We start from the raw sequence: 19387 nt of genomic DNA, 5'->3' as shown, positions 1-19387 counted from the left end.
AGCTTGATATTTTATTTGCAACACAAAAATGCAAACGACATTGATATGATGGATTGAGTTGCTTCGCACTGCTACATTTTAGCCTATCTCTACAGCAAGTCTTGACCTGTATTTTTGTCATCATATCACTGAGAGCTGAAAATGCTGCCTTATACATGTAGTTCATTGCAATAGGCAAAATTTCAATTGCCTTTTCTGACATCAATCGATTTTCGTCTGTAACGCCCAACCAAAAAAACGCAATGCCTTTTTGATTGATATTAATCATCAAGGGTCAATCAGACTTTGCATATCGTTACAGACCCCCTGTGCAGTCATCACAGACCCCCAGGGCCCAGGAGTTCGCGGACCCCAGTTTGGGAAACCCTGGCATAGTCGATCACCCAAAATGGAGCAAACTATTTTTCTCGTCACAACGATCTCGATATTAGAGAGATCGCTGCTGTTAGTGAGGTATTTGTCGTCGGTGCAAATGCAGTATGACACACTACCGGTATCCAAATTCCAAGAATTTTGCTCAATAAAACAAACACTCCATGTGTCTCACAAACAAGGGACGTCTGGCACCACGTCAGATGCTTCATATCGCCCCATGCTTGTCTCACTAGTAATCTAAATTAATCACGGCCGTCATATGACCAAAATTGCCCTTTTTTGCTAAAAACTCTCGAATGCCACAGTAAAAATCTTTGTCTTCGTTGAATTGGATAATTCATTTTCCAGAGAAGTTCAATGATGACGTTATTATATTTATCGATATTGGGGGACAACAATGTTCAGATGTCTCCTGAAGGAGGGGTGTCTGATCATCGGTAAAATGGGTTTCTCTGAAACCAGACAATGTCGCTTGATCTGTATAGTGTGCCGTACTGGAATGGCATTTCGGGCAATCGTAGGTATACTTTGGCAAGCTCTATGACGTGATTGTTATGTCGTAGTGATGTACGTTTGGATGACGTAGTCAGATGGAGGTTGGGAATAACGTATGCAAAAATGGTCATGATAAACCCAGTACTAAGTACTGGTGGTACTGAACCACATTAGACCCCAGTATAGTTTAGCACCACAAGTACTTCCGGTGGGCGTAGTATAACGAATTTTGCATACGTGTTCCCTAACACCTACCTGACTATGTCATCCAAAGACTACGTCACTACGATGTCACAATCACGTCATAGATCTTGCCGCCAAAGTACATTATAGCTACGATCACAAAAGCCAGCGATTTCTCTCATATCGGGATTGTTGCATCGAGAAAACAAGAGAAATAGCTTGCTCGATTTCGGATAATTGTCTGTGCGTTTTCGGCATTCATCCGTACACTTTGGAGGGGTTCATACGCTACTGGGTCGTCGTAGTGACATAATTTTCTGGTGACATAGTCAGGTGGGGGTTAGGAATGACATATATGCAAAAACTGTTGAGCCAGGCCAATCAGAAGTGCATGTGGTACTAAACTATACTAGACCACAATTCTCAAAGTTTCCTTTGATGAATTAAAATTATTTTACAGCATTATAAAAATTATGTGATTTTTTGGGAGCGACTTGTATTCAACAATGTCACACTCACCTGTTCGTACGTTTCGTGTTTTCTCATCTACTTCAATCGATGCTAAAGATGAAATAGAAGAAAAACTGGAAACATGCCACTCGAATATCACTAATCTATTGTCAAACGCTACTTCGGAAAGAGAACGGCATGACATCCTAACAAATCAAGTCTCCAAAGGCAATGCAGAACATGATGACGTATGCCTTGGACTATTTGCTATAATATTAGTCGATAGGCATCTCGGCCCGAAGGCTACTCAAGAGCTCATGATGGTGAACCGAGACAGTTTGAATGTTGTACTCTCAAGATTGAGTTTGTTAATTTTGGAAAAGTTTATAAAAATTGAGGACGTGGCTCGAGCACAAATCTTATGGTTCATGAACGAATTGATTAAAATTAACATTCAAGGCACTGATGGACTTTTCATATCTTTAATGAAACAAATAATTGGTGGTGATACTACTCCAAAAAATGTATGGTTAGCTGAAAATATTGTTGACATTTTATCAATCAATCGAGCGTGGATGGATAAATCACCAGTTTTGATTCAAACAACGGTTTTTACATATTTGCGTGTAATTCAGGACCATTTTCATCCTTCATTCGCAGCTGTTCGCCAAAAAGAAGTGACAGTTTGTGTTACGACGCTCAGAGAACACTTTAACGAATGCAGAGCAATCGGACGTGATTTGGTGAGGCTCCTAATGGGAGTTGCAAGGATTCCAGAGTTTGAGCGATTATGGTCTGATTTAATACACAAGCCGCAAAGTTTGGCACCAAATTTCACCGGCCTACCATCTTTAGTCCAAACACGTACATCAAGAAAATTCTTAGTGTCAAGACTCACATCTGACATGGAATCAAAGGTTGCATTTTTATTATTGAAAGTACGCTTTGGTCAACAGAAACGTTATCAAGACTGGTTCCAGAGACAATATTTATCCACCCCAGAAAGTCAACTACTACGTGGCGATTTGATTCGTTATATTTGTGGATGTGTACATCCTTCTAATGATATACTATGCTCTGATATAATTCCACGTTGGGCCGTTATAGGATGGCTTCTGTCAAATTGTACATCTCGAGTGGCGTCATCATATAGCTATTTAGCTTTGTTTTGGGATTGGCTTTTCTATGCCCCAGATAAAAACAGTGTCATGGACATCGAAGCTGGAGTATTAGTGATGTTTAACAGTTTAAGAAATCATCCAGCCATTACAACAACCCTACTAGATTTCTTGTGTCGTATTGTCAAAAATTTTCATCCCCCTATGTTCGATCAAGTACGAGCTGGCGTCAGTACTGCATTAAAAACAATTCTCGAGAAGCGTGTTCTTGCTTCCCTTGCCCCAATTTTTGATAACCCCAAATTTGACCCCGAATTGTTAAATTTAATTCGCTCCACATTTCCTGAGTTTTGTGCTGTTGGTACAGATGGAAAACCACCGTTACCACCGGACTCTGGTCCGATGCCTCCACCGCCACCTAGTGACGACATCATTGGAGAAGAACCAATGATAATTGAAGATGACCCTGATGAGGTCAAAGGTCACAGTAACATTGGTGATACAGAAGAAGAAGCGGACTCCTCCGGACAAGATAGTCTCGCAATATTCAGTGATGAAGAGGATGAATCTAACAAACATCAAGATGCATATTTATTTCCGCTGGGAGATTCACCGAAGCTAGAACATCGAGATATTACCGAGGACATTGAAAAACTTGACGAAACACTCAAAGACCTCGTTACACAAATGCAGAACTCAACTACAAGCGACACAGAAGAAAAATGCGAACGTGTTGAGGACATCATCGACCACCTTTTGTCCCTTGAAGAATTTGACGCTGAAGTTTGCACTCCACTTGCTTCATGTTTGGTTGAACTTTTTTCTGAAAATTTCAGTCGTTCAAATTTGCCTGATGAACTATCAGATGAATATTTGGCGGGGTGTATTGAACAACCCCTGTATGTAATTTTCCGTAAATTATGCCAAGGCCGAGAAGAAGATGATTCTTTCAGTGTTTTGCTTTCACTTTTAGCTGAAATGTATACTTTACAACAAAGGTTGGGTTATCATTTGTTGTTTTATTTAGCAGTTCCAAACCCTACATTAAAAGAAAGTAATTGGATGGTCTACGAATCTTTTGCGCAGTCAACGCAACTCGCAGAAACGTATAATTGTCTTATGATGGACATGAAGCATTGCCAAGACGATGACGTCAATATGTTGATATACCTAGTTCCGCATGTTTATAAACATTTTCCCGAACATTGTATAGACAACGCCGAATTGTTGAATATGATTGTAGCAGTTTTGGATTCGGAGCAGTTGCAACGTTTGCAGTGTCTGGTCATGACTGGCCAATTAATTATGATGAAAAAAGATTCTGTTTTGAATGTTCTCATGAAAAGTTTAGAATGGGAAACGTTTGAGCAGTATAGCACTTGGCACTTATTAGCTGTTCATGATATTGCCCCTGATGTAGCCCTTCCATTAGTGGCTAACTTGTCACATAGAAAGCACCCGGAAGCTTTAACAATGTTTCTTTTGCTTTTTCGCCACAAGAAACCAACTCTTGATATGGTCCGACACATCACTGCTCGAAATTATCGTGATAATGATAATTTTGCTTTATCCCTTTTACGGCATTGGGTTTTGCACCATGAGAATGAAATAACGGAACATATTTGTACACTTTTGAATAAGAGTAAACCAAGAAGTACGCCTCCTAGAAAAGGACTACGTCAAAGTGTGCGTTCTTCTCAAACCGGACTACTTCAAACGACGCAACCCACGACACTGCATCTTTTAGGTCATTTGGAGGAATTGAGGAAAAACAACTTACCCAAAAGTTGCGGACTTTTCACCCAAGACTCTTTAATTGCGTCATTAACGTATGTTCAATCGCACTGCGATGATAGTGACAAATTAAAATTTAGCGAACTTTTTGCTCTCGTTGTTGAAGACTCTGAAGAAGAAACTTTAGTTAAAGATTTAAGACATGCAAGGAAGCGCACAAAATCTACCGCATCACGATCTGGAACCAGTGGTGTCACCGCAAGACTCAGACAAACGCAGCCATCATATAAAAATGAATCCGATTCGGGTTCAAACAGCAGTTCTGATGAAGAGACTGTGGGCAGGAGACGAAAGAAAAGACAGAAAGTCAGTAAAGCAAATGATTCATCTGACAGTGACTAATGATCCAGTGTGTGCAAAGTCCATTGTGGTCTGCCACAATGCCCCCGATTTTTTTGGTAGTATGGACGAAGTAACCTATTAGCTATACAAATGATGTGATGCAGGGCTTCCTTGTGGTAGGAAAATTGACCCCGCAGGGGGGGTTGGAGGTAGGAGTTTTGACCTGCATCGGGTGGTGTTATCGGATCGGATGTATGTTATTATGCCCTCATTGCGAAGATACTGTCTCCAGCGTAGTGCAACTTTTCAATATTCTATTTACAGCATAGTGAAATCCAAATTGCTTTCCACGTAGACATCCTCCCACACTAACATATTAAGCTTCAAATTAAATACTTTGATGTGTATAATGGTGTTTTCCATTTATTTCAACTCAAATATAAAAATAAAGGAACCTAAAAACATGAACTTTAATGGATAAGCGAAATTGTAAACTAGAAAGTGAAAGTTTTAACATGCTCAGCAATTTCTGAAAAGACATAATTTAAATGAAGTGCGTCAGAGTAAATAAAAAAACAGTAAGTGGTGCAAGAGTGGTATGAAGCCATATTTGGGGAACTAGGGTTGGTCATTTCAAATCGCTGCTATCTTTTTTTCGTTTCGTGCTTCAAAAGGTCAATAATTCTTAACAATTTTTTTGAATCTATATTTTTAAAAATGCAATTCTGACATACAACTCTTTTAGTCGAAATAGGTGATCGACGAAACACGATCACTGAGCTAACTGAGTGATGGATTCTATGTTTTCAATGATTTATGTGTCTGAAGGACCCATTGCAATAAAAAGTTACAACTGCATATCTTAGTTCCAAGTATTCGAGATTCGATTCTAAAATTATTGGGTATTCGAAAATGCACAGTCCTACTACTAGCTCACATTAGAATTTGGGACCATAGTTGTATAGGAAAATTCAACTGTAGCTAAGCCTCATTTGCTAATATTGAATTATTTTTGAGCCAATTCAACTTTCAAACTAGACTAGAGTGGGTTAAATTGTCTGAAGACTTTACTGCCAGTCAATAAGCGCTTGACAACTTCAAATGCTTTTTCTAAAAATACTGGAATACTCGCAAAACATTAATTAAATAAGCATTGGTTTCGACTTGCAGGAATGTTCAATGAAAGAAAATAAAATATGAATTTTAAAGCTGTCGTGACAGTCTTGCATAGAATATATTCAGAGAATTATGGAGAGGGGAAGAAAGCCAACAAGATGGCTTAGTCACATAATGAACCACGCCCTCTTGTCTAGTTACAGTCCATATTGATTATGAGATAGTTTACCAGTTCATTCATTACATATGCATGGACTGAAGTGTGGAGGAAGAATGTGAGCAACCTCATGACAGCAAGGAGTCTCATAACCTTCTGGCATATAATTTTCAGGGTTTTTGGGATTTCATAGCCTAGTCCATCACTTCTATAAAACTAATGGAAGAGTAAACATGACTGCTTTGATAGGACTCTACTCAAGATTTTGGTTTTTCATAAAAAATTTGTACAGCCAGCATGTGGAGCCAAGCAAATTTTTTTTGCGTAATTATACTAGAGAAAATTAAACCAGCAGTCTTATTTTCATGATTGGCGTTTTCTCAGTGCAAGATAATAAATAGGCTTTTATTAACAGTACAAAATGGGCAACTAATGTCTTGATGCATGCTTGAAGTTATCTGTGATTAGATAGTTATTGCAGCAGTCTGAAGGTAAAAATTTCCACTAATTGAGTCAGATTTTCTGGCTACATCTCTTGCAACTCTTTTGATGTTTTCGAGGTTAGGGCATTTCTTCGGAAAGAACCACCTAAAAATAATATTACATTTAGCTGGGAACACTAAAATGCTCTTTAAGAAATCATACCAATTCATTCAAATTGTAAAGTTGAGTTAAGGACTTTCAGTTCTCCGTTATTTGCGATATAAAACTAATGCATTACAGATTTCATATTAATATATATTCAAGTAAACATTCACAACATAAAGCAAGAGGAACTCTAATATACCAATAAGCCTTTGTAGAAAAACCATATTCGGCTCCCATCAAATTTACGACATAGATATGTTACCTCTACTGATGGTTTTTCCAAGTTTCTCTTTGATGACTTTATGAACTTTCATGACATTTTTTGCCTGGCCTTCAAGCAGCATGGTATTCTTCAATCTTGAACCGCAAGCAAATAACAGTGTTAAGGTTATTCATATTAAATCGTATGTCAACCAATATCCACTGATATCTCTGTCTTCAAAATAAACCTATACAGCTAGCGCAGTGGTCCTATTTTAATGTATTCCCTCTCACTATGAACAAAAACTCTATAACTACTGATATGCGCAACTTTTTAAGGTTTGTAATGTGAGCATTAAATATGTATTACATTCTAATTAAGGAATCAACATTAGTAATACTGCACACAAATGAAAATTTGACTTCAACCAAAAAAAAATGATGAAGCTCCTTCTTCGGAAGCATCTTAGCCTGTCATTTATTGTTCAAGCACAATGCTTCTATCAGTTTTCCTAGATGCTTCCTACTTGCTTTGAGCATAAACAGGTAAAATACAATAAGGAATTATCCAGGTTAGACAGATCATTACCCAGTCATGATTTACCACTGTAGATCCCTATCTAGTACTCCCTTCCTGAACAGAGTCTTGTTCAGAGTGGAAGCGTTTAAATCTATCATATAATCAGCTAAAAATTGGCGCATCATGTCAAGCGTTAGGAATCGCTTGCCATCGCATCTCTGATAAGCATGTTTGGGGTTCGAATCTTGTTGGGTTAATTTTGTGTGAGAAAATTGCTGAACTTTTCATGGCCGAAGAGTGTTCACGTTACTGCTGCTCAGTCCTATTTTGATCAGCCACATAACCCACAGGTGAGCTATATATCTCAATAAGTGGCCCCTCTCACATACAGTGTAGCGCATCTTGCTAAGCTTTAGGAATACGCTTGCCACCACACCTCTAAATGCATTGCGTGAGTTCGCAGGTTCGAATCCCGTGGAAGATAATTATGTGCGAGAGGATTGCTGGACTCCTCGCCACTGTAGGGTGGTGCACGTAACCGCTGGTCGGTTACGGCTTCCTCCACCATCAAGTCCATGCATCCGAAATCGAGTAACTGACTAACTAATCCTATACCTGACATGGACTGGTGACCGGACGAGAGGCAGTGGTTCGCAATATGACTATGCCATGTTATTGGCTTTCTTCCCCCCAGGATAAATATGTAAATTCTATTCTAAACAAATAAACAATAATACCTGTATGCAATTACAATCTTGACATTGTTTTGTTTTCCAGCTTTGTTGATTTTCTCTTTAGTATCAGGAGAAAGATGGAGCAATGAGTCATTGTAGATCCAAAATTTTGCTAATCTTTTGTGTCTTTCATCAACAAGAAATCTTATAGCCTGCACAAATGTTGGTATATATTAAGATACAATTTTTATATTTATCTTAGGGGAAAGGAAAACTGATGTGATTGTTACATTCTACAAGAACCTCAAGTTCAAAAACCATTTTAATCCGGTCATGAAAATAGTTAGCCAGCGAAATTGTGAATGGTGGAGTAAATTTGTATTTGACCAGCAGTTATGTAAGCCAAGATATGACAGCAAGTAATCCTGCCGCACATATCGTAATTATGCACGATGCTTAAAACATAATTTTACCCTGCTAGAAATTATAATGTAAGAATGTTTGAACATCTACGGGTATGTCTGAATATTGGAAGAACGATTTAGCATACCTGCATCTAATATAGTATGCCAAACATGGGAAAGCCAGACATCGCAAACCCAAGCTAGGGAAACTGTTTTAGAGTAGGGGGCCGCGGGCCACGAAAAAAAATTGTGCGGCCCTCGAAGAGGGTGCCAATTTTGAATAGTGTGCAGCCAGCGAAACAAGTTTTTAATTTAGTTTAATCTGGTATGCGTTTAGCGCTGCAAAGTCTATACCTGATACGTACACCTTTTCAATGCCCCAACAGCTGGCTTGAAAACTTTTATGCCTGCAAACTACTAGAAATCCCATGTTAGATAGAGATGAGGCCCACGGTTTTGCCCAGTTATTTGCATCCGACCCGCCTGTATAAAAGATTGCACACCCCTGTTTTAGAGCATTCACCTGACCTTGTGAATTCTTGAAATGTCTGTTGACTTAAAGAGAAAGCTTGTTGAGTCTATCTTCTCACTTCCAGACTTTTCTAAAATACAAATTGATAATGTATAAATATTTCTAATTTATTTCCACATGGCTATTTCCAGAATTTTTCAAGTGGTTTGTTAAGGTATGTGCTGAATGTTATTCCTACATTCGTGATTGAGTTCTCAAAATGAAGGATGGATTTTTTAGCAACAATACACAAGACATAATAAGCAAGGTGCTAACTCGGGGACAACGAAAATTCAAATCTTAAATGGTGCGACATCGTGTATGAGCACTGTGCAAAGAGACCAATTGTGTGTCATAGAACAAGTAGGCACTGAGCCTGAACCCACAAATATATGCATAATGTATCTTGATTGATTGGCATAATTATATTCTTACAAGTAATACATAGGGATTTCAATTGTCTAGTCCCAATTGTATGATACTTTAACATTAACTATCCTAAGTGTTTAGTTCTCAAGGTGGTTCGGGGAGTTCAGGGACTGTCTGTGTTAGCCAAGTGAATATACCCCATGTCCATAGTAATCAATCCCTTTACACAACATGGTGTAAAGTAGACGTACAAAATTAGTTACCGTACCTCCATATTGGTAAATACACTTCTGGGGCGCCCTCAAGGGGACATCACCAATACCTGCTTAACATAATTACCTTCATTTTTACTGAATATGATATCTTGAACAAGTCTGACATCATTTTCATGAAGTAAAACAATATTAATGGTGCTCAGGTGGTGCCAGTATGTTCCTGTTAGGGAAACATTTAGTAACGTTTTCCTCACTGCCTCCGCATATTCAGAGAACGTTAGTCCAGCATATCCTGCAGAAGGTAAAAGTCGAGGAAAGTTTCACCGTTTAGTTGAAATAGTTTTCATATGAATGAAATCAGTGTCATTTCACCAAATATACTCTTGCTATCGCACCTCTGATTACACTGTGTGGGTGATTATGGGCAAGAGGATTGCTTGACTCATTGCAGCCATTGGGTGATTCATGTAATCGCTAGTTGGTAAAACTTTTTCCACCATCAATTCCATGCATGTGAAGCAAATAACTGGTTAACTATCATGCCATATGACTGAGCTGTTTTATCGCCTTTCCTCTTTCCCGAGAGAAATATGTAAATCCTAATAGGGACCTGAAGAGAGAGTTGCTTCTTGTAGTTAGTAACCACTTATGACATCCAATTCAGGGCTTGTATTTCAGAAAGTGACATACATATTGAATGAAACAACAATGGAGACTCCGGCTTATACGTTGGACATGCTAGTTTGATTCCTATTAGTGCATATACATGAACTTGATAAAATTCAAAATAAATATGTTTGACAACTTACCTGTTCCAATAGCTGGCAAGCTTACTGATTCATGTCCCAGTCTCTCCACTTCTTCCAAAATATCAAATATTCTTCCAGGAAGGTCAGCAAGCGAGAGTGGAATCACTAGGATTAAAAATTCAATTCAACCCAATGTCCAAATCAAATGTAATATTGGTATCGCTATTCTCTACCTTGTGATATCGTTTTTATTATTAATAAGAAAGTCGAATATCGCGCACACATCCTAGCCATCCACATGAAAACATTTTACAATTATTACATATCATGTTTTATCGTAATCGAAGACAGCTGGTTGCTGTGTGACAATTATTTACTGCCAACATGAGAGGATTTATCAGCACCGACTTGAAGGATGTTTTCGAATATTTTATAATTATTATCGTTATTTCAACACGTCGAGGATTTTTTTGATTGGAAATATTTTACAACTATCATTGTTATTTTAACATAGTCCAGATATCCTGGGCGACCATGGCAATAAATTTAAAAGCAAATTGTGTCGTAATTAAATGTTTTCATCCTCCTTAGTGACCCCACATAACGGGAAATTTTTGCATTTCTTTCAATTTACAATGCATGAAATACCTCTTAAATATTATTTGGTATTTTTGTGGATTTTATTGTTAGCTTGGCGTCGGTAAGGATAATGTCGTCCAGTTTAGGTTTGTGATAATAATTCATGAAATGTCATTTTCTTCAAGTGCAATCAGAGTCATACGCGTACAAGCCGAATTTTTAGTGCAATCAAAGTTATGTGCGTATAAGCCGACGCTTCAGTTTGGCAACTTTTTTGAGGTTTTAAACTTCGCTTATATGAGGAGGATATACGGTAGTTTAAATATATAAGAATATTCGTCGGTTACAGCTTTTTCAACCATCAAATCCATGTTTTCGAAAGCATATACCTGACTAATTCCATACCCAACATGGACTGGCAACCGGACGAGAGGCTGTGGTTCGCTATATAATTGGGTGGTCGTATCAGCTCTCGTCTTTCTCAGGATAAATATGTAAATCCTATCCCCTTGAATCACACAATAAGGTATATTTGATGAAATCCAGAAAAAATTATTATAGCCAACTTTTTTTACAGGCCAAAACATAATGACATGGCACGTTTCTGCTGATGCATACGGTGGAGACTTAAAAGCGGCCAACACTACACTACAGAACATCAAACCATTTCCCACAAATAAACAGAGGGAACTTAAAAGCAACGTTTGAAAAAAATTAAATCTTACCCTATATAGGAAATATACAAAAACCATTTCCAACTAACCTGTATGAACAATTTTTTTGCATGGTAAAGTCCCGCTGGTTGTTATTGTTATTGGCTTCGGTGCAAGACAAAGTACTTCCTTTAATTGTTTTCCAACTTTACGTGTAATCGATTCTTCAATCACTCCTTAATAGGATTCACCAGTTTTAGTAATTGGAATTAAATAAAGAACAGTTGATATATTTTGAAGCAGTGTTACAACCAACCCTTTTCTGTACCGAGGTAGCGCCTGTTTATGGGGGGATCTGACTCTGATTATCGTATCCTCCCAGTCTATACCGAAAAACTTTGAGTATGTTATTGTATATTTTTGTATTGTTACTCTCTATTTCTGGTTGACGAAAAATAAATCTCTCCCTCTGTAACTGTTTTGAATTACGGGGTCGCTTCCTACATGCATTGGGAATAAACTAAATTGTCCCATACCCTATATGAAACGATAACTGGATGGCAATCGACTTTCTTTAGCTAGGTTTTTATTTCCATACTCGATCCGGATTGTTGACTGACTTTCCTCTCCCTGGGGATAATCAATATTGTATACCAAGGAGTGTGTGACTAAGGGAACAAAATTACTTGCCATGATCTGGCTCACTGAAGTATCAAATGAACTTTGAATTTAGTTTCAGAATAGCAGACCTGGACCTTCAGAAGTATGCGCACCAGGATGGCGCACAACCTGAAAATGATATGTGTGTACCGGTTAGGATTCACATTGTACAACATTTTGGTGTGCATACTTCTGGAGCAACGCAGTCCTATTAAAACTATGAAGCAAAAAGAACAGAGTGCAATTGTCCATGAGACTAACATTTTCTCTGGCCAAACTGAGAGCTTGCAGCAACTGAGACCACAAATTTTAAAAGATCACCAATAATGTGTCGCATGTTTGATTACATCTGCAAATCTGCTTCAGATCCAATTCATGGTTTCTGCATGAATAAATCCCCAACCAGACCTTATTGTTTGTAAAAGCGACCATATATACATATATATTCCTATACAGGGTTATTATCATTCCATAGTGGATCTTAATAAAGTGGAATGGAAAGTAATAAAAAGTAATTTTTCATTTTTGCCATAGTAAAGGTCAGCCCTATTACTACCTATATTGTGAACATAATCTTGTTTTGCTCTTCAAGACAAAATAATAAATAAAAGATTCTTAGAAATTTTACCTTTACTGCTAACGATAACATCGCTTGATTCATTCAAAATATCTCCTTCATATATTGACACAATAACAGGACCAAAGCTTGCACTTATTTTCTGACATTTCTGCAAAATGAAAAAATTCGTTTAGAACAGGGGCATAACTGATCAGTTAGGGTTGCTAAATTTCTGCCAAAGCTAATGTTAACAAACTAAGCAAGAACTAATAATTTCAAGTGTCCCACTAGAATTTTAAATAAATAAAAGTTTGTGAGAATTTTTTATTATTAGTTGTGTATATGGGAAAACTAAATTTTTTGTGTGGCCCAGCCAGATGTCTGAAGTTGGTTATATGGCCAACCGACAAAAAATGCAGCATACCACTGGTTTGAAACAAAACTTCAAATTCAACATGTAATTTACAGTAACAAAGTTAAAATGAGTCAGTAAAGTTTTGAAAAGACTCGTTCCATATCACAATTACTATTCACAAAATGATACATTCAAATCCAGTGGGAGACAATGATGTACATTGTCATTGCAATAATGTTGTCGTTGTAAGGTTGTTCTTGTAATTCTTTTAAACACTCACTGCATCTATTGAAAACGCTGACCATATTTTACAGTTGTATGCTTCTTCAACAAACTCAAGAAATTTTTTCTCTTCTGAACATTTGTAATATTTTCCAATGTTATTATCATACATAATATGTTGTACTTCTGTGGTTTCAGACATTTTTGTTTCATGTTTGACCGATGGTTCTTCTTGTCTTGGAACTAAAAAACAAAGTTTGAAAAGAATAGGTTTATTTTGATTATATACCGTAATATGTATTACAATCAATGCATGTTAAAAACAAGGATAATAGTATGATTTAAGATAGAGTTAGGAAAACTGCGGCATTTGGGCCAAATTCAGCTTTCCATACCTTTTGGTGCGCACCCCTGCTCTTGGAGAAAGTTGTGAACATTTCTTAATTACATACAAAATTTAGATTTATTTTCAACTTTTATTTGAATATCTAAACTGAAAAGGTTCATTCTCGCCTTTAGCGCTGTACAAGCAGCCATTGATAATGAATAATCCATGATTACCTGACAATATGTAAGATAGAATTCACTCCTTGCAAAAATTAAAATAGTTCTCTACATACCAGTGCTTGCTTACCCAAAGCGTTATTTAAAAAGTGCAAAAAAACTCCTAAAAATACAAAGAACTAACTATCTACTTACCTATTTCTTGAGTGAGTGACTGAGGAGCCATACCATAAGTTGGTTGAGTGTCATACCATATCATATTCTTCAGTATGATTTCTGTTGTTGGGCGAGACTTGGGCTCAAACTCAAGCATGCTTTCCAGCAGTTTAGTGGCTGTAACTTTTTCATACAGCTGTAGGCGGTCAAAGTTTCGATTTTTGTTTCGTTTTATGTTGCTATTCCAGTCATCGGGGTCATCTCCAAAAGGATGTTCACCATAACTCCATATGAAATATATTACGAGGGCGAGAGAGTAAATATCCGCATGTTGCGATATATCACCTGAGTTGTAAGTTTCTGGCGCCCTGTATCCATCGGTTCCCAGGCGTAGCATTGTCTGTTTTGTAAAAGAACGTCCTTTATCCAATTGCTTACTAAGTCCAAAGTCACAAATTTTGAGGACAGAACAATCCCTTGAAAGTAAAATATTTTCTGGCTTCAAATCCCTGTGAATTATTTCATGCCGGTGGATGAAGTCTAGTCCATCAACAACCATTTTGGAATATGAAATACTCAATTTTGCATTAAAAGGTAGTCCATTGTCTCTTTGCGTATGGATATATTCTCCCAATGATTCCTTGTGGCATAGTTCCATTGCTATGTACATATATTTCATTGGTCCTTGACAGTGTATATCACAGTGATACATAGTAACAACGTTTTCATGTGGGGGGAGTTTGTCTAAAAGTTTTGCTTCTTTGACATTTGTTTCATTATACTCTGAGTACTTTATAGCTACAGGCTTTGGTTCACAAATGTCACTAGTTATTGCCCCTTCGTAGACACTGCCATATTTTGAAATCTTTTTAGATGAAAACATCCCAATAGTATTCGATAGTTGAACCCAATCTAAATAAAAATAAAAAATTTGGTGGAGACAAAATGGAAAAATTTATTTTGAGGGAAAATTTATGCTGTAAAAAAAGATTGCTGAACTTCCAGTTACATGTTTTCCCGAAAATTAAACAGGGTATTATTTCAATTTTCTTTTCGATAATAACAATAAGCCTTATTTTGGGGGGATGTCTTTTATTTTTTTTGATTAAAAACAAAATTACAAAGTAGAGGATTACAAGATTTTCAAATATACATAATATGAAAACCGATATCAATTCACCTAAGTACCATTTTTTTTTCACGCTCGACTAGGTCTTATTTCAAGGAAAGGGCTTATATTAAAATCATATTCCAAAGAAGGCTAGGTCTTATTTTGGGGGAAAACATGGTAGTATAAATCTTTTCTGTAGAGCTGAACCCGATAAAAAATTTTGAAGGCTCAAAAAACCCATGTGCAATTAATTGTTTAATAGTCTGAATTGAATAAACCATAAATATATGTACAGAAGCAAACCTAATACAAGTAAAACAAAATGATCTTTAAAGTGAGGCAAGTTGAGTAAGTTGCAAAGCTAATGAGTATTTAAATATATTATAGCAATATACATATATTAATATATGCTCTCGTTTTTTATTGTAGACTTGCAGAACAGGGGATTATATTGTTGAAACCGTGGAGTGCCGTGGAACTTGACTCATATAACTGCAAGTAAGGTTTGTTATCATAACATTATGATAACAGTGATGACTACTAGAATAAATGTTATCATATGTTGATTATTCAAAATAGATCTCTGATTTTTTATACAACACGTACTTGGGCTTTTGCTCCAAACAAGGCTCTTTACAAGTTACATACAGCCATTGATATTTAAAGATATGTAAAGAGATTCTATTTTTGGTAAGGCTGTGTTTGTAGGTTCGAATCATGAAGGGGACAATTAGGTGTGAAAAGATTGCTTGACTACCTAACGCCATAAGGTAGTTCAAATACCCACTAGTCGTTTATGACTCTGTCCACCATCAAGTCTATGCATCTGAAACAGATAACTAGCTAACTAATCCCCCTTCCCAACACTGACTGGTAACCAGATAAGTGGCAGTGGATGAGCCATATTATTAGTTCGTCATGCTGGCTTTTTGTCCCCCGGGTTAAATATGCAAGGTAACCCTTCTCTAATCATTCATTATTAGTATATTGCATTAAAATTTATGACTCATAGCACAACAAATAAAATAACTAGACTGGCTGCAACAAAGAGTATTTCCTTGTAAAAACATTTCCAGCCCACATTACTTATTGTTATGATAACTTTAAAAAAATACCCACAGCTTACCTTCTGCTACTTGCTTTGCATTATTAGAAGTGGTTGGTTTTGCATTTTTATCAGAAGAGGCTGAAATTACATCAAAATAGATTACTACGACATGATTAGGCTAGGAAACAAGTTTGGTGGTTCCAATAACCACTGGTCAGTTATCCACCATCGAGTTCATGCATCTGAAACTAATAACTGGTACTAATCCCATACCATGGATGGACTGGTAACCAGACTAACGGTCGTAATGTACCATGCGAATAAGCCGTCTTATTGACTCTCTCTTCCCCGGGGATAAATGGAGATATCCTCACTGGTGGTGATATATATCGGCACAATTAAGGTCACTACTATTCTATCATTCTTTTTGCAACCTTTTATTGAGGAAATGAGTACTTGCTTTAAAAAATTCTGTATACGTTCATAGTCTTATTCTCAATTTAGTTATTTTGGCTTGACTAAAACTAGGACCGGCTCTAACTATATGGTGCCCTGTGCAAAACGAATTGTACATGGTCCAATCTGGGTAGATATGAGGATAATAACCAAAAATTATGATTTTGTAATAGGAAATGGATTCGGATCTACCTTTTACATTAGTACAAAACCAAGAAAAAAGAAACTACGATATACTTTATAAGTCCTTCCTGTTCAAAATTAATATGACAAACCATTATGATAATAATTTTCAAATTTCATTTTTATACATTGAAATATGGCAGGGCCTATGGAAGTATGGGGTCTAATGCACATTTCGTACGGGCTCAAGGCTAGTCCTGCTCAAAGTTCTGGCAATTGTGATGTGCTGGCTCAAAGGAGGCATTAATTGTCACTGTGCTTAGCAATTTCATCTCTATTTATGAAATGAGATTTTCTATTTAGGAGCTTATATTTAAAGAAGAAACAAAAACCATTTTGTTGATGCTAAAATTTATCATACCTTGGGAATTCTGAAATATATGTATGTTATGAACATGCTTTATATTTTGTGTTCCAAAATTTGCTCCTTGGAAGTTACTGTCTATTACGCCATCTGTAGGAAAAAAAGGAGAAAAATATTCAAATCCGTGTTCAGCTGGACAAAATACTAAACTACGATTAATTTTTAATTTAGATTTGCCACAATTATTTAGATGCTGATGATATCTAGATATTTAAATCCAATATTGAAATTGACTAAATAAAGATAGCACATTATGTACATATTATCACACTTTCAATATTTGACATATCGATATGCTATCTGCTTTGAACAAGGCTCTCCTCAAGCCGCCACTGAGTGGTCCAACGCTCCAACCAGTAGGCCATAGCAGCCACTGTTACAAAGACTCATTTAATGGTGATCAGAGTTGACCTTTTTTTATCTGGGTGGAATACTCCAGAAACTTTTCAGACGAGGGATTTTGTGGATAAAGCTTCTACAGATCAAAGTGACACCAATTTTAGTGCCGTTTTAATATGTGTTTATTCCCATAAAGACCCCTGAGGTCGCATACTAATGTGACACCCATATTTTTATTGTACCAGTCATTTTCTAACAGAATTACAGAGACGTTATCTGTCGAACTAATCGCAAACCCGACATGACTGGTAACCATGATTGACCATGGTACAACATATGATTAAGCTGCTTTATCTCTTTCCTCTCCAACTAAATAAATATGCATCACTAAATAACTTCAATATTTTCAGGTCAACAAACCTTGTTTTTTGAATTCATTATACTGTGGTCCCAACTGTGGCTGAATGAAGTTTCCTCCTTTAACAGTCACTGAAAAGGTTTAACATAAACATGCATTCACAAATAAAAGTTAGGATGTGAAGTGAAGGGATTTAGAGAGATGTTGCCCAACATTAGCAAAAAATTCATATTAAAGTCAATGTTTCTCAGAGCAAAATAAAGTCAAAATGATCATAAAATGAGTATTCAAAATGATAATTTTTCTCTTCTGATATATCAACAAATAGTTCCAATAAAAATTGATAATTCTATTCGAAATTTTGAAAGTTTCACCTGTATTTTCACTTGGGGTTGTATTTGCAACTACATTTTCTTCTTGATTCCTTAATTTAAGTTGAGATAATGAATCTTGCAGTTTAATATCAGCTAGCAGAGGATCTGGAAAGCATAATCAGCTAATTAAATCATGATGCACCGAGATAATTTTTTTTCAGTAATGTAAAATATTCTTTTTTTCAAAAACTTTCTTTTGAGCAGAAAATTTCTTTTCTAAATTTGAATGTAAGTAATAATTTGTGCTATGTTTAGAGTGTTCCACAGTTCTGCTCTGAACAAGACTCTAAGCAAGCAGTCACATGCATGCAATTTGAGAAGTAGATTGTTTATTTGCCACAAAGCCTAATATACTAACCAAATGTAAGCATTAAACCTCAACTTATAAACCCTGCCCACGCCAAAACCGTTTCACTTTCTTGGTCTGTTTAAGTAAAAAATGTTAAATTATTACTTCGCAGTGTAGAAATTGTGGCGAACTTTACCCGTTATTCAACCTAACTACATTAATTAAATAGTTTTTATTAGGGAATTCCTCTCCACTTTGTTGTTTTCCGGACAACCGATCAAATTTATAAAAAACGCCCCTAGTCCTAGGCCCCTAGGGGATCACCGACCTTTTTTCCGCTAACAAAGGTTTGCGCTAAATACCATTCTCTCTTACTACATTAATTTGAAGTAAATTGGCTGATATTTGTTCAATTTATCCACGGTAATGTATTTATTATTCTTTTGCTTTTGTTTGTTGGCTTTTGTAATATTAAACGTGGCGCATGAAATAACTGATAATAACATCAGTTCAATATAATTCAGCCTCGTTAAAACAGTTATTTAACTTATTATTGGCCAAATTCCTAATGAAACATTAAGGCCTCCTCAATGAATAAAAAAAACTGATAACTTACCGTTGCTACCGTCTTCCCCATTTTCTAGGTCGACCACTTTCCCAATTTCAGATTCAGACATATTTTATATCTAACTAAATAACTGAAAAATAGCTTTAATGAGTCACTCCTGTATAACATGCTCAAGAAAACATACTAAAAACTGACGATTTAGCAGCGTTATGAAGTTGATTGCGACGTTTCATCGTCGTTACTTATCCTCGCGTGGTGATGATCTTAAAATCTGTCAATTCATATTTTAAGGTATTTTCTGTGGAATAATCAACTTAGTAGTACTGTATCACGAATGGCTATAAATCGTCACGATAAATTATTAGAAACCACAGTAACTGTTCAAATATTTTAGAACGTTCACTTGAT

General features: G+C 36.5%; 2 protein-coding genes across 3 annotated transcripts; one reads left to right on the top strand and one right to left on the bottom strand.

Annotated features, from left to right (window-relative positions):
* The first annotated feature begins 1492 nt into the window (after positions 1-1492).
* On the top strand, positions 1493-5165 carry LOC120334869 (integrator complex subunit 3-like). Its single transcript, XM_039402384.2, has one exon. The coding sequence runs from the start codon at positions 1560-1562 to the stop codon at positions 4755-4757; it is 3198 nt and encodes a 1065-aa protein (XP_039258318.2). The 5' UTR covers positions 1493-1559; the 3' UTR covers positions 4758-5165.
* Positions 5166-5854: 689 nt separating this feature from the next.
* LOC120334870 (uncharacterized) lies at positions 5855-19138 on the bottom strand. Of its 2 annotated transcripts, XM_039402385.2 has the most exons (15): positions 19028-19138; positions 18123-18227; positions 17811-17879; positions 17049-17141; positions 16127-16186; positions 13929-14801; positions 13288-13472; positions 12722-12821; positions 11544-11669; positions 10262-10366; positions 9577-9744; positions 8886-8959; positions 8017-8165; positions 6821-6915; positions 5855-6558 (listed from the first exon to the last, which is right to left on the bottom strand). In XM_039402385.2, exons 1-15 carry the CDS (start codon positions 19086-19088, stop codon positions 6497-6499), a joined length of 2325 nt encoding a protein of 774 aa, XP_039258319.2. In that variant the 5' UTR covers positions 19089-19138; the 3' UTR covers positions 5855-6496. The 2 variants fall into 2 exon arrangements, with proteins under 2 accessions (XP_039258319.2, XP_039258320.2); XM_039402386.2 differs by lacking the exon at positions 17811-17879.
* Positions 19139-19387: the final 249 nt, after the last annotated feature.

This window comes from Styela clava, chromosome 1, assembly GCF_964204865.1.
Source record: "Styela clava chromosome 1, kaStyClav1.hap1.2, whole genome shotgun sequence".
NCBI lineage: Eukaryota > Metazoa > Chordata > Ascidiacea > Stolidobranchia > Styelidae > Styela > Styela clava.
This window is presented reverse-complemented; position numbering and strand designations above follow the sequence as displayed.

Excerpts from the sequence above, each read along its gene's own strand:
- LOC120334870 (XM_039402385.2), bottom strand. The coding sequence starts at position 19,088 with ATGTCTGAATCTGAAATTGGGAAAGTGGTCGACCTAGAAAATGGGGAA. Across the intron at positions 16,187-17,048 it reads TATATTTCAGAATTCCCAAG|CCTCTTCTGATAAAAATGCA; the intron begins GTATGATAAATT and ends ATGTAATTTCAG. Across the intron at positions 13,473-13,928 it reads GTCACTCACTCAAGAAATAG|TTCCAAGACAAGAAGAACCA; the intron begins GTAAGTAGATAG and ends TTTGTTTTTTAG.
- LOC120334869 (XM_039402384.2), top strand. The coding sequence starts at position 1,560 with ATGTCACACTCACCTGTTCGTACGTTTCGTGTTTTCTCATCTACTTCA.